Source organism: Eleutherodactylus coqui, chromosome 2, assembly GCF_035609145.1.
Source record: "Eleutherodactylus coqui strain aEleCoq1 chromosome 2, aEleCoq1.hap1, whole genome shotgun sequence".
Lineage (NCBI taxonomy): Eukaryota > Metazoa > Chordata > Amphibia > Anura > Eleutherodactylidae > Eleutherodactylus > Eleutherodactylus coqui.
This window is the reverse complement of record NC_089838.1, coordinates 262,650,511-262,667,079: the sequence shown is the minus strand read 5'-3', so window position 1 is coordinate 262,667,079 and position 16,569 is coordinate 262,650,511. Positions and strand designations below refer to the sequence as shown.

At 43.4% G+C, this 16,569-nt stretch overlaps 1 protein-coding gene across 4 annotated transcripts in view; it reads left to right on the top strand.

Annotated features, from left to right (window-relative positions):
• The window catches only part of DENND4A (DENN domain containing 4A), a 120,718-nt gene that overhangs the window by 72,545 nt on the left and 31,604 nt on the right, over positions 1 to 16,569 (top strand). For 3 of the 4 annotated variants that reach the window (XM_066592910.1, XM_066592911.1, XM_066592913.1), the window contains exons 10-14: positions 3,831 to 4,006; positions 4,910 to 5,010; positions 8,288 to 8,506; positions 10,573 to 10,718; positions 11,941 to 11,979. In XM_066592910.1, coding sequence (XP_066449007.1) covers positions 3,831 to 4,006; positions 4,910 to 5,010; positions 8,288 to 8,506; positions 10,573 to 10,718; positions 11,941 to 11,979 — 681 coding nt within the window. The remainder of the gene's footprint in view (positions 1 to 3,830; positions 4,007 to 4,909; positions 5,011 to 8,287; positions 8,507 to 10,572; positions 10,719 to 11,940; positions 11,980 to 16,569) is intronic. The other variant, XM_066592912.1, reaches the window with a different exon arrangement.

Here is a 16,569-nt window from a genome sequence, read left to right as displayed (position 1 = left end):
TGAGTTAATTGTGTTCATCTTAAGAGGGACCCGCCAGAAGATAATTCCTCATCTGAAGCTTTACTGCGGAGAGATCCTGATGACCCCTTATGATTTCTATCATGGAGTCCTATTGTCCTGGAGGCTTTCCGTGAATCCAAGTCATCAAACACAACATCGCCTGCTTACTACATAGCATGTATAGTGGCAGATGTGTATGTGGGACATCAGTATACCGGGTGGTCCAAAAAATGTATACATACTTCAAAAGTGGTTGTCTATGGACTTTTTTTAAAAATCCGAACTGAATTACAGTGGCAATATATGTTGGCTCTATAGATGTCCGTACTTGTCCTATTGCTAAAGCCGCCATGTGGCTGTCAGGAGAGTCCCGTAAGATGGGGGAGGCACATTTAACTTTTCAGCAACTCAAGACCATGTTTGAAGTGGTATTGGAAATTTGAGAATGCGTGTGAAGTGCAACGGCGATGTCAGTTTGGAACAGAACCACCAACACGCCTGACGGTTACACTCATTTGTGGTAACCTAGAAACCTATGGCACCATGTATGATCTGTAAGGTGTGTCGCACAGCAGCAAGTCCTCCTTCCTCGGATACGGTGTTGCAACAGTTTTCGCACTCGCCGCAAAAGCCCATCAAGCAGTGTGCACAATAGATAGGAGTTAGCGGATTAAGCACACAAGACATTCTTAAGAAAGCACATTAGAAAGTTTCTATCCCGAGATTGTTATACGCCATGAATGAAGATGACCCTGATTGAAGAATGCAGTGCTGCGAGTGGTTTCAACACCTGGTATATAAGGATGAGGAGTTTGTGGAGAGTATTGTCTGATGTGGCACCATTTAATCTGAAAGGTAGAATAAATCGTCATTTTATGTTTCTTGGGCTCCAAAAAATCCTCACTTGGACAACGGTCAATTTACCAGGGCTCATGTCTGATGTGGATTGTCATCCAGGGGCTTAATTAGACCATTATGTTTTGAATACACAATCAGTGGTCGGCTGTACAACGACAGGCTTCAAACATACATTTTATTAGCCATTCATGCGCTCCATGAGCAATTTTACCTCCAGTAACCTAGCGTACTACCGCCGAGCCGGGAGCCATGACATTGATGACGTTCTGCCAGGACATTGGATGGGGCAAACAGGTGCTGTTGATTTTCATCCTCATTTTCCCTCCACGTCTACCTGTGGAAACCCTAAAGAATGTGGTATATCACAGAAAACCAGCTACACTACAAGGAGAACAATCCCTGCGGACACCAGTGTTCTTCATGCAGTAGTTCCCCAAAATCAGAAGTGTCTGCATGGTAATGGGGAGGACTATGAGAACCTAATGTGATTTCAGAAGTCAAACATTACTATATCTCTATATAAGGCCGCCTGCAGACAGTCGGGTCGGATCCGGTGGCGATTCTCGCCGCGGGACCCGACCCGAGCGCCTGCAGGGACCATTGCGTACTCACCCGCGCCCGCCGACTCCGGCTGTTTGATGTGCCGGCTTGCCGGGCAGCCGGCGCATGCGCAGACCGGAGCTGGCGGCGGGTGAGTGACATTTCTGTGCGGGGCTCGCAGACATAGAGCATGCCGCGATTTGTTTGCCGCGCGATATTTCGCACGGCCAAATCGCGGCCATCTGCATAGGATTGCGTTTGTTAACGCAATCCTATGCAGGCTTCCAGCGGCGGAAATTCCGCGGGAAATCCCGCCGCGGAATTTCCTCTCTTGTGCAGGCGGCCTAAATCTAGTAATAAAGCTTTTATGCAGATATGGTCATGTTGAAGTGTGGATGCATTTTTTGGGCCACCCTGTATTTGGTATTTTGGGTCCTCACAAGGTGTCCATCAGAAAGGGAATGCTGTCCGTTGTCTCTAGTCTCTCCAGAGTACAGCATTAGGTCCCATTTAAACGACTGCACGAGCGCTGCCATCACCGCTAGGTTGCTGGCGCTCGTCCGGAAAAACCGTTGGCTTTTCACTCAGCACTTGACAGTCTTTGTAAAGCGCTGAGCGGGGAGCTTTATCACTCAGCGATGATTTTCATGCTGGTTGATAGAGAGCGACCAACAAACTGTAAACGCATAGTGCATTTGGACGCGCCGATTATTGTGTACATTTGTTTGTTTGACCGGATTTTGCGTGATAATCGCGCCATTATAACGGCCTTGCAGGATGCATTCACACATCGTTAGCAGATTGTAGAATGCTGTCCTCCAGTGAGTGATCCCGCTTCACATGTCTCTTCTGTGTATTGCTTTTACTTACATGGTTTTCCAGCGCCTTATTCTAGTAGGAGCTCCCTTATGCTTTGCCGCTCCTGATCCCGCAGGTATTTCTTGCAGCGCTTGCATGGTAATGTTAGAAGCAGATTGAGATGCTCCATGGCCTCATTTACATCACATTAACTGGCTGCTCTCAGGCTCTCGTTACTGGACTCATTCCAAGCGCCGTATTTCTGAGCCAGCCTGTAAAGTGTGCGTGAATAAGGCATATGGCGGAGGAGCTTATCACTGCTTTCCCATTCTACTTCTCGTGCCGGAGCATATTGCAGAGAGTTCATGTAAATCACAGCCAGTTCCAATGAGCCAGAAGAATATCCATTGCTTAAAACCTGCAACTGCGGCACAGTGCTATGAGCCTGGAGACGGGGAATGCTCATCCAGACGGGATACTTACGCTTGATGCATTGAGAGCGGGCTGTCTTTAGCCACTTTAGCTCTATGTTCTGCTTTGTGTGTTTTGCTAGCAGGCTGCTCTTACACTACTATGAAGCCTACATACACATTCATTGCATGAGTTCTCTTATCGTGATAGATTGTCTTAAACTCTTCTTTTTGTGCAGAAATAGATGATGCAACATGATAGGAGTAGTTCAACTGTTGCCGGACATCTGCGGTTTCATTCAACATACCACTTATTTTCCCTCTTGAAACAATCATGCATGTGTTGCTGTGTACGGGGAATTAAGAAAGTTTCACCAGTTCTTCTCGGACAGCAGACACATGTCATTCACCAGCTGAAGGCTGTAATCAGATGGCCATAATACAGATACTACTATACTTTCTCTGGAAAGCGAGGGAGAATATTTCTGATGGGGTACTACAATTCTTGAGTTGGGCCATGCATACTAGCCATACTTTTAAAGCACTGCTTTGCAGTATTTGATGCAGATGTTGCAGATCTGCAGAAACACACATTGCAAAACCGTGCCAGTTTGCTAAAAACCACATGCTTTTGCAATTTTCAGCGCTTGACCTCACCCTTAAGCCAGGGCTGCATGGCAAATCTGACCATGCAACAGTAGGTGTAAAACAAGTTGTGTGGCCGAACAAGTCACAAGTAAGTTACACATGACTGTGTAATTGGCAACTAAAACAGCGATAAATCCGCATGAGAGCGAACGAGCTGGCGATGATGTCACTGGCTCGTTCGCTCGAGCAAACGATAAGCGTTCAGTTTAAAAGGAGTCTAGTCCAATAAACCGTTTTCCGCATGCAGCCCAGTTATCCTTGTGATCACCGGTTATTGCCATTACCTGCATGAACAGAGCAGTCACTGATGGAGGAAATCATTGACAGCTGGGAAGAAGGAGGCATCAGAACATGTAGAATTAGAGGATTTGATTAGAAAACGGGCAAATTGTAGGATATTTTAATTGTTTTTCACTCCCAATAAAGACCTTTTATAGTGCAGTTAAGTTCTAAGAACACACAGAGAAGTCCTGACTATGAAGTTTTGCCATTTACATTATCCTTGTCTTACTGCTGCATGTTTAGCACTAAAATAACCAGTAACAAATGATTTCTCTAACATTTTTTTTGCCATAGATGATTTTCCCCTTCCATTGGCCGTGCCCGTATATTCCTCTTTGCCCTTTGGCCCTGGCGGACGTGCTGAGTGCCCCATGTCCTTTCATTGTGGGAATTGATTCTCGCTACTTTGATTTGTATGAGCCCCCTCCGGATGTGAGCTGTGTTGACCTAGATACCAACACCATCTCTCAGTAAGTTTTCCTTGATTAGAACTTGCTGCGCTACAACAAAAGGAGATTGTCATGTTATTTACAATACGCTAAACCCTCTGGCGAGAGTGGACTAGAGTGATTTTTTTTTTTTAGGCTGATGGATGAGTACAGTGTCATTTTGGATTATTTAAGCATTCAATGGTGGTGAAGAACAACCAATTTGATAACTAGAGGCTTCATTTTATAATCTAGTGACTTCCAATACTGAATATATAATACTGAGAAATGAGGTAAAAGCAGTACTGTGTAATACAAGTCAAAATACCGGGTGATCGCCTCAAGGACTTTGACCACACAGTACTGCTAGTTACCTAAGGAAGTGAAGAACGGTACCATGCGCAATATGTTGATCTGCCCTTTTTAGGCTCTGTAAGGTAGAAGGACCTTTTAGGGTTCAGGGCTCGGGTACAGCCGCAGTCTCTGCCCTCTGCAATCATTAGTGTATATTTACAGAGCTGTTCATTATACAATGATTACGCTTTATTTGCATGAAAATAGAAACCGCTTTTAATGTGTTAGAATGTGAATAGTAAAGCTATAGTGATAGATCCAGGTGAGCCTAGATGTATCAAGTGGCACTGTGCAGCTCCCGCACCACATAACTTTCTTCTTCTGGAACTTCTATCACACCCGCCGACTCCGGTTGTCTTTATAGTCATGGTGCGATAACACCTCTCAGTGTATTATTACATGTGGCCCGTTAGTTGGCTTTGAGATAACCATCATCATTTATGATTTACATCTAGGTATTCCACTTAGTGGAACACTGGCACTTGGCCAACTGCGTGTATGAGTGGCGAGCTGTCTGCGATAATTGGTTTATAACCACTTTTAGGACATGGGTTAGAAATAATGTTTATGGCTGTAATTCTAATTTTACAGGTCGGAGTGTAAGAGGAACGTCAGCTGGAAGATCCTTCCTAAAAAGGCCTGCAAGAACCTCCTGAATACACTCAGCAACCTGTATCAGCAGCTGGCAGAGTGTAAGTGTATAATGCTGTATATGTGATCCTATGTGTTACCCCCTAAAATGTGTGTATATGAATTTTTCACATATTTTCGACAAATTTAATGCAATGCCAAAAAGTGAACCGGCAAAGTATAAAATACTCCTGCCATCAGTGGACTGGGAGACGCTCTTCCCCGGCCAACTCCACTTTTTCCCTACACCAAAGATATGATTCCACCCTTCAACCCCCATTGTCTTCTAGTGTCCCACAATCCAGCCCTCATTCTCCTCCAGGGTGCAGTAATACAGTCTGCAGTCGGTCACCACTGACAGAGACAGTCCTGGCCACTGCTGTCTCTCTTCTCCACTGCACTCACGCTGATAGCCAGTCCAGACTTTAGAGACCGCTGCATACAAGGCTGGACAGGTCTGGATCTCTGTCAGAGTGACACTGCCATTGCAAGGTTTGGGACGGGGATTCTTTTCAGTTCCTCTCACTTATGCGCTGCTAGCCATTTGCCAACACAGGAACTTATGTCTCCGCCAGTGCTGCTTCTGCTTTCAGGGCCCATCGGGGCAGGAGTCAGGGCCCATCCAGCTCCTCATCTGTGAACATTCACGGCAAATTGTTGCGAATTGTCACAGAAGATCGCAGATGCAAGTGGTTTTCCACGCGGTTGCACACGCATGCATGGTGTATCGTCCACATGGAAAAAAGACCTCTCGCTCTCCAACCAACTTTTCTATCTATTTTCCTATGAAGTAGCGAGCATTTCCGCAACTCATACACAATGTTAATTGCGTATTGGTGACGAAACACTCGGATCCATCGACTTCAATCGGCACTGTTCACGTGGAATCCACGCTAAAATAGAGCATGCTGCAATTTTTTTCCTTCTCACGCGGAATACGCGATTCGTTCTCGCAAGTTTGACGGAAAATTCGAAAATGCTTGCCTGTCTTTGCCCGTGTATTACCACGGATCTTCCTCAGGGATGGCAATTGTAGAGTCCACAATTAAAATCCGTTCATGTGAGACCCCTGCGTAGAAAGAGCGGAAGACGAAACAGTGCTTACTTAGACTGCCCGTTCTTTACCATGATTAACGTGTTTCAAACGCAGCGCCACTGTAACATGCGTTCGAAAACGCTGAGTGAAATCATGGTAAAACAGCACAGTTTTGGGCGTGCCGTTTTGTGAACATGTGTGTGAGAGCGGCCTTAATGTAAAAGTGTGCTGAAAGTCACTACAGAAAGCAGTTCTTCCGTGCTGCCATCTGATATATTCATGATATGCAGCCTTCCTCCTCCTCTCTCCCACTGCTGAAGATTTATAAGGTGGTGGGAGGAGGAGGAGGAGGAGGAAGGCTGCATATCATAAATACAATTGACCCCTGCACTTGGCACTGGCAAAGAAGAACGGTGCCCACTCCAGGGTTTAATTATTCCTTATAATCAATCCTACACAAATATTACAAATCACGGTGGGAATTTATTAACTGATGTACAACGGTTTTCTGTGTATAAAAGTCACATATTTTGGTGAGCACCACAATTGCACAAAAAATTGCAACCTTTTGTTGTTTTCGTCTTTCCTCACCACTTTTCAAAAGTGACAAGAAAAGGGGGCATGGATTAGCAGGCTGACAAATTTACCATCATTTACATCAGAAATTGATGTAAATTATAGTCACATCCAGGCCTGCTTATAGCTGAAATGGATTTGCCTTTCTAACGCACAAGACAGGCTGAAGATGCACCAAATTTATTAAGAGGTGTGGGCCGCTATAAGTTTGGCACATTTTATTCTAGCATATTGTTTAAAACTTACACTTTTTCCCCCTTTTTATAAGTATGTTCATAGCTCTCTTTAAACATATTCCAGATATCGTGTAGAAATAATCTGCATATATCTATAGGGGTCTAAAGGGGTCACAACTTGATTATTCAATGCTAATTGCAAAAGTAAGTGCACCCCTCTGTAATGTACCTAATCTAATTCTCTAACTTCCCGGTGTTGTAGAAATGTGAAATTTGGCACGACCCTTCTTTAGGTCCTAAATAGCAAAAGTAAAGGGGTCACAACTTGATTATTCATTTCTAAGTGCAAAAGTAAATTTGATTAAAAGGGGTGTTACCTTTAAGAGTAAAAAGTGAGAAGAGTGGGAAGGGTGTCACATTCTGCAGAGGGACATCGGTACATGCAGTCAGAGGAGAATCTAACGCTCCTTTATGTGTATACATATTTTATTCCTTAGTTCTTCTAAATTAACCATGACTTTAAAAAGTTTCCGTGCAAACAACACGTAAATACCTGGACCAAGTTAATGTGGACAAAGCTGAGAATATCAGCTAGAATAGAAATAAATAACATGAATAAATGCCTATAGAAAATCATAGCACAAATCATGTTTTGGTCTGTCTTTTATTTGTTTTAATTTTGTAGGGCAACTACTCTCAAAAATATTAATCATAATAACAAATCTATCACTGATCTAAAGTAGGATAAAATTATATGATTGTTGTCGCCTGATGAACTGACAAGAACACATATTAGTGAGTATAGGGCCCATATAGGGGAAGTAGGAGACAACCGGAATGTCTTAAATAAGCTGCCCCTATAGGTGTCCCTTTAAGCCCTATGATATCATAGAGCACCTGCCCTGACATGGATAACCCTCATACAGGATATTTGCCCAATAGTACCTTCATGGATTTTTAATAAACATAGCTACCAAAACAGCCGCAACGCATTTTCTGATTAAATGTTAGTTGATCGAGGGGTAAATATCTAAACGATCAAACAATCAAAAGTTGAATCGATGGGAAAAAAAACAAAGACCAAATGGGTGTTTAGGGAATTCCAATAATTATAGGTGAAGCCTCACAATTAATGTGGAAATGCATAACAAAAAAGTAGTACTTCAATTCATGAGAACATACTGAGTCATGTCACCATGGAAAGAGGCTAGTTAGCTCGGGGAGTGATACCTATGCCTATAGTAGGGCCAATTCACTGTCACCTTGGGCTAATGGCTAGTAGGCCAGGAGCGAGGCCTATATGCACTACTTTGTGTTCTTACCCAAGTTATTCACCAATTTAGGTGTTTAGACCATTTATTTGGTCGGATAGAATTTTGCATTTAAAAAAAAATATCTATATTAAAATGTATGTTTAGGCTTTGTGCATCCTCACTAAGCTATATTCATCATATTGTCTCTTTTTAGCGGGTTTCTTGAATTAATGTTTGTGTTAGACCAATTTTATTTAAAATGAGTGGATCAAAAAAAAAATTCCATTTTTCCTCTTAGTACAGCAAAGACCTAGAGACGATGCTCTGCTTGAACTGGCGATGAATGACTCTGACTTCAATTCGAGAAAAAAACTCCATCAGCTGGACATGGAGATTCAAGAAGCCTTCTTATGCTTCATGGCATCCATTTTGAAGGGCTATAGAGCCTACCTTCGACCAATCACACAAGCCCCCTCCGAGACCGCCACAGATGCCAGCTCCCTTTTTGAGCTCCAAGGTACCTGCATAATAGTCTTTTTTTTTTTTTTTTACTTTTCTTTTTTTGAGATCTTCAGTCATCCTCTACTTTTATATCGTGAAGCATGCACCAGCCGTTTGTTAAATATATCGGTTTCTGGGTCAACACTGAGCTCTTTCAGATTCTGAATTGGTGAATATGGCTTTGCAACTATCTAGATGTGTCCTCCTTTACCTTTCGTCTTGGCTGAAGGTGTAGCAAAAAAAAAAGGGGGATTTCACGATACTCTCTTCGGGGATGTCTATGCTATTATGTGTCTGTGTGGCCTCCCACTGGTCGTGATAGGAATTACAGCCTTTTGGGGGGTTTACTGGCATGTCACAGTAATGTATTGAATTTGGAAGGAAATTGGAGTCCTTTAAATTTTGCTGAAAATTAAAGGAATATTCCCATCTCTGCTTTTCATCACCGAGATGGGAAAACCTGGCCACCATGTCGGAAAGAGCTGAGCGCTTAGCGCTGTTTCCGAGTTCTCACTAAAATGAATGGGAACTATGAAAACAGCATAGCACTGTGCGCTGTGGCCCCCGGCTGGGTGGTTACTAGTCACAGCAGTGGTTTCCCATCTCAGCTATGGGATGGGAATGCTCATTTAAGGATGGACACATCAGTACATAATCTGTTCCAGGTTTGCAGCTCTAGAATTGGACATAACTAAGAAACGGATGCTCTTTAACCCCTTAAGACATGGCCTATTTTCGGCTTAGGGACACAACGTTTTTTGACGGATTTTCATCTCTATTTTTCAAAAGCCATAACTTTTATTTTTCCGTTGACGCGGCCATCTAGGGGCTTGTTTTTGCGTGGTGAACTATAGTTTTTATTGGTACATAGACTATATTGTAAAACTTTATACATTTTTTATGGTAGCAGGGAGAGATAATGCATCAATTCTGCCATAGATTTTTGGGGTTTTATTTTACAGCATTAATCATGCAGCATAAATGACACAATACATTTTTTTCTGCGGGGTGGTACAATTACAACAATACCAAAATTCTTATTTATTTTTTTTAGGTTTTTCCACTTTTCTGTAATAAAACCCCCTTTTTTTGAAATTGTAACTTTTTTTTCTAAATCGCTGCATTCAAAGTCCTATAACTTTTTTATTTTTCCATGGACGGAGCTCTGTAAGGGCTTATTTTTTGAGACATGAGTTGTAGTTTTGGGGTTTTTTTGATCAGTTTTATTGTGTATTTTAAGAGGCAAAATGAAAAAAAATAAGCATTTTGCCTCAGTTTTTTTAGGGGTTATTTTCACACTTTTTGCCGTGCAGGATAAAATCCGCATGTTTAATTTATTGTATGCGTCATTACCGATATGGCGATACCAAATCTGTGGGATTTTAAGTTAAGAAAAAAAATATGCTAATATGGGAAGAAGCACAAATAAAGGTTGTTTTTTTTTTACTTGTTTATTTTTTTACATTTTTCTTTTTACATTATTTGCATCTTTTTTTGCTTATTTTTTTTTTACACTTTTTATATCCCTATAGGGGACTTGTACAATCGCACCAATGATTGCTATGATAAAGCAGTGCAGGTCCTGCAATGCCTTATCGCTTGTATTAGCGATCATAGGCACTGGCAATGCAGGACGCCTGTAGCTGGCGTCCTGTTGCCATGGCAACCAGTCGGGCTCTCTGCGATTACATCGCGAGAGTCAGATGATGCACTCCTCTGTGAACCCTTTACATGCCGTGATCTACATAGATCGCGGCAGGGAAGGGGTTGACAGCGGGGGTCTCTGTCCTTATACACCCCCACTGTTGCTGCATGAGGCCGGCTATCGGTGATAGCTGGCTCCCGCTGCCGGGTAAGACAAGATCTCTTCTGATCTCACGCTATCCACAGGACGTAAGTGTACATCCTGTTGCATTAAGTACCCCGCAGCTAGGATGTACACTTACACCCTGTGGCGTTAAGGGGTTAAAGAAAAAAAAAATTCTTACACATGATGAAATGTCTTGATAAATGCTTGACATATGATGTATAACGATTATTAATGCTGTGTTCTCTTTTTTTAATTTTTTTTATTCCTTTTAGGCTTTTTAAAAAGTCGTGACCGTTCCCACCACAAGTTCTACAATATGATGACTAAGACTCAGATGTTCATCCGTTTTATTGAAGAGTGCTCATTTGTCAGTGATAAGGATGCCAGCTTGGCCTTCTTTGATGACTGCGTGGAGAAGGTAGGTATTTGATAAATTCCGTTTGATAACCCGCTATATTCCTGGTATTCTAATTCGAATCTGTATGGCATTTCACTAGGATATGCCTTAATATTGTGATGACTGGGAATCCCTGCCAAGCCTGAGAACGAAGTACTGCTGTGATCCCTTCATTCTGTAGATCAATTGGACCCCACAATGAGAAAATGATTGCATATTCTACAGATACGGCAGCACTTCTTGTGGAAAAACCCCACTGGGCGGCACAGCATGCTAGCAGACGCTGGTTTTGTTACTAATATGTTTTATCACTGGTTCCTTTCATGTAATGATTCCCTGATGACAGAAACGGGAATATAATGCAGCCATAGAAAGGGTTCAGATTTTTTAAAATTCTTTTCTGCTTACATTTTCAATTCAGAATTAGAGGTTGTCCCACGAAAATAACTTCTTCCCTGCCCACAGAATGGGGTCCGGCTACTGGACCCTCTCCCCAGTGACAAGAACAGGAGCCCTGTATGAATGGAGCAGTGGTCACTCGTGTGCAGTACCACTCCAGTCAATTCAATGGGACTTGCTTGAGATAGTCAATGGTAATTAGACGATCTATAGCAGTCACGTTAAATTGACTGAAGAGATATTGTGTAGAGATAAGCGAGTATACTCGCTAAGGCTAACTACTCGAGCGAGTAGTGCCTTAGCCGAGTATCCTCCCGCTCGTCTGTAAAGATTTGGCTGCCGGCGCGGGTGACAGGTGAGTTGCGGCGGTGAGCGGGGGGGAGTGGGGGAGAGAGAGAGATCTCCCCTCCGTTCCTCTCTCCCCCGCCGCTCCCAGCCCCCTGCCGGCCCCCGAATCTTTAGAGACGAGCGGGGAGATACTCGGCTAAGGCACTACTCGCTCGAGTAGTTAGCCTTAGCGAGTATACTCGCTCATCTCGAATATTGTGCAATCTTTGCTCCATTTATTTGGTGACTCTCGGGACTCTCTTGGTCGGTGGGGGTCCCAGCAGTCAGTCCCATTACTTATTCCCCTTTGCTGTGGTTTAGGGGATAGATTTTTTTAAACAATTTTCACGGTAATACCACAATGATCTCAAAACCCTGCGAAGACATTAGTGGGTTGTCTCATCAGTACTACTCAGCCTTCTGATGAGAACACAACCAGACGTGTTATCGTATGTTAGCAAGCTGCAGCACAGGGCCATGTTCTGATACTTTATTGCTTTGCTCTCTCATTAACAAGCTCTTCTCAGAAAGGAATTGTGCAGAAAAAGGTGTCAAGGTAAGTGATGTCCGCGTTCATTGTCATGTGTTGGGTTTAGTACACAATACAATTACTGTGCTTGAATCCATCACCTCTCATGTGTTGTAGACTTTTTTTTCTTTGTTTAAAAAAAGCTGCTTGCTTTAAGGCCCTCTTACCCACAACGATTATCGCTCAAAATTCATTCAAACGGCTGAAAATGAGCAATAAGCGTTACATGGAAACGCGGGCAGTCGTGCAGTATTTGTTCAATGATCATTAGCTGGCATAAAATCCATCATTTGATTGCTGGAAATTCTTTCAGTTTGAATGCAGTTTGTTCTGTGTTTCCAGTGGCTTGTGATGGTTTTGTCTTTGCTTTGTATATTCAATTAGTACAGTGTTTACTCAGCCTCAAGGAGGGTAATAGAATGTGCTGCCAGATGTTTGCTCAGCTGGGCAAAGTGTTTATACAATACTAATCGCCTAAACACACGCTGAGCTGAGCAAACAACTCCTGGAGGAAAATGCAGGAGATTTAATTGCTAATGGAGTGATTATCTGTGCCTGTAATTTTATGCAAAACCATCGCTAAATCTTTCAGCAGTTTAAGCGATTGTCTTCGCTAGTAACAGGGCCTTTCCTCATTCTACAGAAATGTTGGGGGCCGTCTAGACCGCTGATGGTATCTGAGATCTTAAACTAGTTTTAGCTAAGCTGTAATGTATTCTCCATCTAAGCATCCTTTTACACGGGACAACTATCATCCCAAAAAATTGCACAAAGGAGTGATTTCTGGCGGTAGTTCTCCTAAGTACAAGTGGAACCCGATAAGAGTACTGAGCAAGAAATCACTCATTAGTTGCTAGTCGCTTTGTTTCCGCTCACTGAAACAAAGCAACCTATGAGCAACTTCTTTCTGGGTAAACAGGAAGTCGTTCATCTGTGAATGACTTCCTGTTCACTGAAGAAATAGTGGGGCGCAGACAGCACAACCTCTATACCATGTTAGGTTGGACAGGCAATATGCATTAGCCACAAAAGGAATCAGATCATGGTTCACTGGGAATGGAGCCAGGCGTCCGGAAGAGATCGTCAGCGTGTTCCATCTCCATTCAGTGAATGACTATCACTCCTGTGTGAATGCACCCCAAGTCAGAATGGTAGATTAAAGGAATGGCTAACTTTAGAGAAGAGTTTAAACCAAGATAGATAGAAACCCATCCATTGGCCAGAGTGAAGGATTCTGAGCGGCCGTTCACTTCAGTGTGTGACTGACAAAGCTTAACCCAGCAATAAAAACTGCATGATCTGTGCCTCACAATATTGTTCTTTTCGACCCACAGCCATCCCTATGGCCCCAATGCTTGGCACACCAAAGAATAGATGAGTTGGAAATTATGCTGATCATCGATGCCTCTCTGTTGTAATCTATGGGAGTTGGAAAACTCTTAGCTACTTTTGTAGCTTCCTAAAACTACAATATACAATAGTCTAACTTATGTGCGGCTGCCTATTCCTCCTCTTTGGAGTTCCATTCTCTGATAAGCGGGTCTCAGAATGACACCACCACCCATCCGACATATATACTATTGATACTCCATAAATGTCTGAGATGACAATACCTCAATAGGTTTTATTGCAGCCCTTGAAAGTGGTAAAACCTGAAAATGTATGGCTCGGACCAGAAGTCCTTGCGCACGCCTCGTCTAGCGGTTCGATTGCACAGAATCAATGTTTTCACTAATTTATAGGTGTTGGAGGTTCCTGCTTTTATTCCTTTAATCAAATGTTCGTGTAATTGTAGCTTAGATTGAGCTCACATCAAATTTAGGTCAATGTAATTCATTCCTACAGATCATCTTAATGAGTACATAGAAGCTGGCAGTCTGGAGTTAACTACCTAGGCCCCATCGTGTTGCTTCTGTTTGAGCTCTCTGTCTGTAATTATGTCTCAGAATTGTCTTTCATTTCTCGCTTTTAATCATTAGAGTAACTCCATACTGCTATGTCACCATATTGAAGCAGATTTCCCCGCGCATCGTTACTGGGATCTGATGACATTCTTTTCTTGTTACTAGTTATTTAGTCATTACTGGCTTTGTAGTTGGTAATTGTTACAGTTTGTGCTGTGATGACCAAGAGTAAGACGCCCCCATGACCAGTAAGGGTGCCTCCATACAGGACGGATTTTATGCAATGGAAAATCCACTACAGATTTTGCAGCATTAACACTTTCCAATCCACTGTCTGACGTCTTCCTACATTCTGATTGGAGCTGTACAAGCTTCAAATGTCAGAAGACGTCCGACAGGGTATTCTTACCGTCTATTGCCAGCCACTCCACTGTCGGAGCCTCTCTGGCGCACACACACTGGCTTTAGCCAGCAGATGGCACTGTTGTATAACAGCAAAAAGAAAAAGCCTTTTCGGAAACCCTGAATCCAAAATTGGATTGGAAACGGTTAAAAATCTGCTTCAAATCCATGTCGAATTTGTTGCAGATATTGCTGCAGATTTGCTGCAGTGCTCACCCGATGTAATGCAAAGAGTGAAATCTGCTGCAAAATTGACATGCTGCCGATCTCAAATCCGCTCCGCAGGTCAGTTTACACTTTGTATTTTTTGCAGCTTGTGGATGAGGGTTAGTAAATTTACTATGCTGCCACTGTAAGCTCTGCAGATTTTCTTTCATGTACAGTAGCGTCTACAGCTGGCAGCTGCTGTGGAGCTACACCTAAGGGTCCCAAAAGTCACAGGTTTGCAAATACTGTTGTAAGTCATAATGTCAAAACTTGGCAAAACTTTAAGGAGTTGTACCAAGATATAAAGTTATCTTCTATCCACAGGATCATTAGGGGTCCGACCGCTGGCATCCCCACCAATCTGAGTCTTGAGGGTTCCCGTATGAATGGAGCAGAGGACGTGCAAGTGTGATGCCATTCCATTCATTTCAATGAAAGCAATGGAAATTGCCAACCACTCGTACTTGGCCATTTTCAGCACTGTCATTGAAATGACTGGAGCGTTGGTGCACAAGTGAGTCCTTTGCTCTATTCATGTGGGGACCTTTGGAAGCCCCCATTATATAGATTGGTGGATGTCCCAGCAGTCAGACACCTACCAATCATACAGTTGGATAGGGGATGACTTTATGCCAGGGATAGGGGAAGGACTTTATGCCGGGGCTAGGGGAAGGACTTTATGCCGGGGCTAGGGGAAGGACTTTATGCCGGGGCTAGGGGAAGGACTTTATGCCGGGGCTAGGGGAAGGACTTTATGCCGGAGCTAGGGGAAGGACTTTATGCCGGGGCTAGGGGAAGGACTTTATGCCGGGGCTAGGGGAAGGACTTTATGCCGGGGCTAGGGGAAGGACTTTATGCCGGGGCTAGGGGAAGGACTTTATGCCGGGGCTAGGGGAAGGACTTTATGCCGGGGCTAGGGGAAGGACTTTATGCCGGGGCTAGGGGAAGGACTTTATGCCGGGGCTAGGGGAAGGACTTTATGCCGGGGCTAGGGGAAGGACTTTATGCCGGGGCTAGGGGAAGGACTTTATGCCGGGGCTAAGGGAAGGACTTTATGCCATGGTACCACTCCTTTAAGACAGATTTTGTGTATCTGTCAGCTTTTTCGCCTTCCCCTGTCTGGCGGCGGGATAGGAGATATGAGAGGGAGATCTAATTGGTATAAAGTTTCTCATGATTTGATTCAGCATTTTCCTGCTCGCCCAACCACACAGGATGAGGACTGACAGCTCTCAATATATACAAATGCGTACAGAAAAAGTAGTCAACAGCGTTTTCGAGAGGAGGGGGTGGCGGGATAGGACTCACAGGCTTCTCTAATCAGTCCTGGCAGCATGTAAACATCCCCGAGGTCTGCATCCCCCCATATCCTGTTGCCCTCCTATGGAGCAGCATTGCAGACCCGACAGGGCCACTTAACTAGATGCAGTAATACTGTATTCACTCCAGGCTTCTCATGGTAACGTGTAACTAACATTATTTCCACGGGCTGCGGAGAGTAAACTAACGTTTGTTGTAGGAGTGAGCTATATTCTTACAGACACTGTAGTTTTAAGAAGATTAATCCATGATGTTGGATTCCCTGAAAACTGGGTCACCTTCTGTCCTTTCAGCTGGAATTAATGCAGATTATACAATGGATAGTACTGAACGTCTGTATTAGAGAATAGAATATGGAAGTGTGGAATTCGTCGCAGGTTGTGCACCACTTTGAGGAGTTATTTGTACTTTATCAGAGCGGTACAGCCATGGTATATATCTCTTATGCTACGTTTTTATGACCTGGACGCCCATTACCAGCGCTCACTTGATTGCAATGTTAGTATCTCACAAAGCTTTATAGTTGATAATTAATCTTTTGCGTTTAATCAGAGAAGATATTACAGCACGAGAAAGTATATTCCAGAAATATAGATCAGTGTCCTCAGTGACCTTCCTGGCATTGAGCAGAATAAAAGACTGCGCTAGTTAACTGGATGTTGGCGGCCCCAGCCTGGACTCAGACGTGCGCCACTGGGATAGGAGATCCATCAGCTTTACAGCCGCGTGACTAGCTGGAGCCATTTACTTGGACACGAAGGGCTGAAAGATATTTATTTTTGGC